Source organism: Morone saxatilis, unplaced genomic scaffold, assembly GCF_004916995.1.
Source record: "Morone saxatilis isolate NCDOM2014 unplaced genomic scaffold, NCSU_SB_2.0 Contig2, whole genome shotgun sequence".
NCBI classification, from domain to species: Eukaryota; Metazoa; Chordata; class Actinopteri; family Moronidae; genus Morone; species Morone saxatilis.
In genome coordinates, this window is record NW_023339762.1 from 26,520,586 (window position 1) to 26,525,246 (window position 4,661).

General features: G+C 40.1%; 1 protein-coding gene across 1 annotated transcript in view; it reads right to left on the bottom strand.

The window, feature by feature from the left end:
* Window positions 1–625: 625 nt before the first annotated feature.
* Window positions 626–4,661, bottom strand: part of immp2l (inner mitochondrial membrane peptidase subunit 2) — a 5,931-nt gene continuing 1,895 nt past the window's right edge. Inside the window, exon 2 of the mRNA XM_035665784.1 lies at window positions 626–733. Coding sequence (XP_035521677.1) covers window positions 626–733 — 108 coding nt within the window. The remainder of the gene's footprint in view (window positions 734–4,661) is intronic.

Genomic DNA, 4,661 nt, shown 5'->3' on the forward strand with positions numbered 1-4,661 from the left:
TAACTGAAACTTCAAACAGGGTTGAGTCTCTCTTCGTCTTTTTCGTCGCATTATGTCTGTCATGCGTGCGCTAATGGTTGTGTTGTAGCTAAGCTAACGGCTCAGAAAGGCTAATTCTCTGGTATGTGTGTGTGTCTGTGGGTGGACTGTCAGTGTGGGATCAAGGCAAAGATTGTCCAAACCACCACGGCAGAATATAAAAATATTAAGTAGAGGGTTAGCAACAACTAGCGTAAACTGCAGTGAATGATGCGTCTCCATCAGTATACATTTGAAAATGAGCACAGCGGGTTCACAGACTCCCACTCAGAGCGGAGTCTGGGGGAGGTGGTCCTCCTCTGATTAGAGGGAGTTAACTCTCACTATAGCAATGTGACTTAAAGTAGTCCCAAACAGTTGATTCTGTGTCAGCATTTGACTTAAAACATACAGGGTCATTTAAATCAATAGAGGGCGTGTCGGGACATTTTCAACCTGATGAAATGCTGACGTCAATATTTCATACAATTCATTTTACAGCTCAAAAAAACGTGTTTATGTGTGCTGTACCTCTTTAAATAACTTAACTGATGTCATGTTGTGTACAGTTTTGTAAAAAAAAAAACAGATTTTCTTAAGGAGGAACTCACAGGACGGAGACAATGTCGCCTCGTTGGACCTGGTAGTTTCTCACGCTCCAACGGTTCAGCAGGACAACGTCACAGTCCGATCCCCCGTCTGGGTTCAGGAAGGGCTGCTCACACACACACACACACACACACACACACACACAAATACAGTTCATATACATACGAGCAATTTACACATTTACATAAATACACACATTTGTCATCAATCACTGTCAAGTACATGCTGTGCAAACAGGAACCCATTCACAATGTATTCCTGGGTACTATTTGTTTACAATTTACAGAAATATTTGACTTGTGTATAGAAACTCTCTGTTGTTGGTCATTGTTGCCTTTATATACGTTTATATTTAGATATATTTTTTGTTGTCCTTGTTTTTAGCTGTATGTCTCTTTCTGTCTGTTTTTCTGCTGGAGCTGTGTAACATTGAGAAATCACGGTCAGATCCCTGCACTGTATACAGGAGACATCCCACTCTCGCCCACTATATGAGCACATACAGTGAGTACAGAGACACATGAAGTGTTGAGCAGCGGTGAGTCAGCGTAATAGAGCAGAAACAGTCTAAATATAGTTTGGTCAAAAGGTTGAAAACACAAAAACACACACACACACACACACACACACTTTCTATACTCTACATACTTGTACAGCTGTGGTTTGCAAACTTTTTACAGTGTGACAATATGAGGCTCTCCAAGTATCACGATGTTGACCGACATTTCTCCGTCATTTTCCAAGAAAACAATTGCAGATCTACATAATGTTTGTAACACACATATTGTGGACTGTTACAATACAGATTCAGAAAGAAAAATGTTAATCTGTTGCTTTTTCGCTGTTGCATTATATAATGTATTTCTGTAGGATAAAATGAGTAACCGCTAACAAAACTAAATATAGTATGATGCAGAAACAACTTCAACTATCAAACTGACAAAGATGTCAAATGAATTTTCAACTTATTTTTGTGATTTTTTGCGTTTTTAAAAGAAAGATCTGATTTATCTTTTAATTAAGGAATGATAAATGGCATCAGCAGTGGCGGTTTGGTTGCTGAAAACATCCCTGAATGATGTCTGATTGGGTCTGATTTTAAGGGGCTGAGCCACATTGTTCAAATCAACGGCATTCAGAAGATTTCGTCTTCAACAACGGCCGGCTACTAAAAACGACCGGAAAGCTAGCTCCTTCAAACCTCAAGGATTATTAGCAGTGATCAGTCCACAGCTGGCCTACAGTATCCAGCACACAAAGACTCCTGTCAAATACATTAAAAGTGATTTTATCAGTCTGTACACAAGGTAAAAGTGCCCTTTTTTAACATCCACGATCTGTCATCATCTTATGACACAGCAGTTTGAGGAGTGACCGTTCTCTTCCCGTTCAGAGGTTCTTCGGCACTGGAGATTTCAGAGTCAGCGTCCTTTTTAACTGTATAATTATTCATCACAGCTTCTCAGCATTAATGTTGCAATGGCCCATTAGGTTGCCCTTTCAGTAGAGAAAATGTGGCAAAGTGCTCTCTAGGTTGCTCTTCCAGCAGACAAAACACAATAAAGTGTCCTCTAGTTCTAATCTGACTCCGGTTTTACGTTGCTCTCAATATACAAACACAGATCAACCATAAATAAATAAGACAACAAGCTCAACAAAATAGATATAAGCTGCTATGTGTACAGTAGTGCAATGCTGCAGAGTACAAAGGATGCTGGAATAAATATTTACATGCAGGTATTTTTATGTACATGAGGTAGGTAGCAGCAAAGCTAGAGCGGATTGAATAATGGTATTTATGTTTAAATAAAGAAACTGCATTTCAACAATGAAGAAAAATATTTAGTAGTGATCATTTTTTAAACCTTCAGATATCAATTTCTGTAAATTCAGGTATCAGTCGTCCAGTATTTAAGTTATTAAACAAAATCTGTAACAAATAGGATCAAATCTGCAATACAACAGTTTTTTACAACTTCAAAGTGCATTCAAAGACCATTTATCACTTTTTGGTCCTCCCTCCTTTAGTGATCCGCGTGATTAAAATACTTCCTATAAAATTAAACTGTTGCTGCGTTACACAACTCTGAACAACCGTGTCCTCCGTGACAGCTCTATCACACGCTTGTCTACGATGCCCCCACTTCCTTCCCTCCTCAACAGCAACAACAACCATAAAAATCATCATTCTTACGACTCGCTTTGTCGAAGGATCCCCGCGTGACGAAGCCTGCTCACGTCGGCGAGCGACACCACGACTGTTTCATTAAACAGGATGCGTGCAGGCCATTTCACGCTTGCCGCGGTAATTGACAGAATATCTCTTATCTATCTGCCCCAAAATAAATATCCCCGTGAGTGCTGTCAGCCTGCGAGTTTATCAGATAGAGTTGGATACTTCATCAGCCTCCCTCGCAGTCATATTTCCGTGTTTTACAGGCTGGATTGTTTCTGAAACTGCTGCTGCGGTCAGTCTGGATGTACAGGAAAGTGTGACAGTTCGGCGGCGGCAGCACATTGTCTGATCATTCATTCAGTTTTTATAGAGATAATGCAGGAGTTTGAGAAACTATGAGTGTAGAAGTTTTCACAGAAACGATGACAGTGTAAAACCACTTCTCCCAGTGTGCCCACCTCTGGAAAAGTGAAAATGAACCCCCTTGAGTCTGCGAGGCCCATCTGTGGGTTCATCATTAAAAATGCAAAGAGCTTGTTCAAACCCACCGGACTGTAGTTTACACAAATATCTGTACGTTTACAGGGATTTTACTGTTTGTTTGTTTGTTAAGCTGATTTATAGCCTACTGTTTATTAGTTATTTAGCATTATATATATGTTTTTATATATATATATATATATTTATTTATATTTATATATATATATAATAGGGAATATTAAGGTATCGACTACTAAAATTCTGCTATCATGTCATCCCTACTGCCTTTTCATTTTGGCTAACCCTATTAGCAAGAGGTGGGCTTTTCTACTTCCTTCCTGTTTTGATGCTGTTTGATATAGGTAAGCTAGCTAGTTATCTGTTGGACTGTGAGAGAGCTACAGAGCAGCGGTGTAGAGGGGGAGGGGGAAAACCCAAGTAAACTTATTCATCACCTCTTTGTAATGAACCTGAGTTTACTCATCTAGAGCTGGACAATCATATTTGATCCCGCGGACGCAGCCTCCACAGGGACGCTCTTCGTCGCGCCTGTAAGGATATTCTCTGTGTGATCGGCTCCTTTCTACATTAGAACAGACGCCTAAACAAAACATGTTTATTACAGATTTATGACTAGAAAGACCTGACACACCACACAGTGCTGAGCTGCATCTCAAACTAATCTTTAGGTTCCCAGCAGATGATGTAAACGATGATCACACTTTAGCTTCAAGTATTCACAGCAGCACGTAGCTTCAGTTCAGTGTTAGAAGAGGCAGATGAGCAGCGACGAACGAAAAGAATCAATTACAAACAACAACAGAAGATGATTAAATAAAGACATTAACATTAATACGCCCACAGTTTATGAAGCTCCTCTATCAGATCAGGAGTTCAGAAGATCAATAAGATTAACATTACATCACATTCATGAAGCTCAGCTCATAATCACAGGCTTGATCCCGTATGCTCTTTTTTTTATACATCAATTAAGAACTCAAACGGTACATATTCATAAGCATCTCTGGAGCTCAGAAAACACAGTTTCCATGACAACAACCCAAGCCCTGCTTAAAAGATGAAGGAAAGCACACACACACAGTCGTCTGCCTTGCTGTGTGTGTGAGAGTGTTTTTGGTCTCTCGTTGCTCGGTGATGAACCTGCTGCTAAAATGTCTCAAAACAATCAACTCTCAACTGTGCAGTCAATATGGAGCTACAGTTAGCAGCCAGTTAGCTTAGCCTATCACAAACACTGAGAAAGCTCTGTCCAAAGTATGAACCAATCCTGACGCCACCCATCGGTTTGTGGAGTCGCGTTTTGAAGCTTCGAGTTTGGCATTCTGCTCAGTTTCAACTCGTCTGTATCAGGAAACAA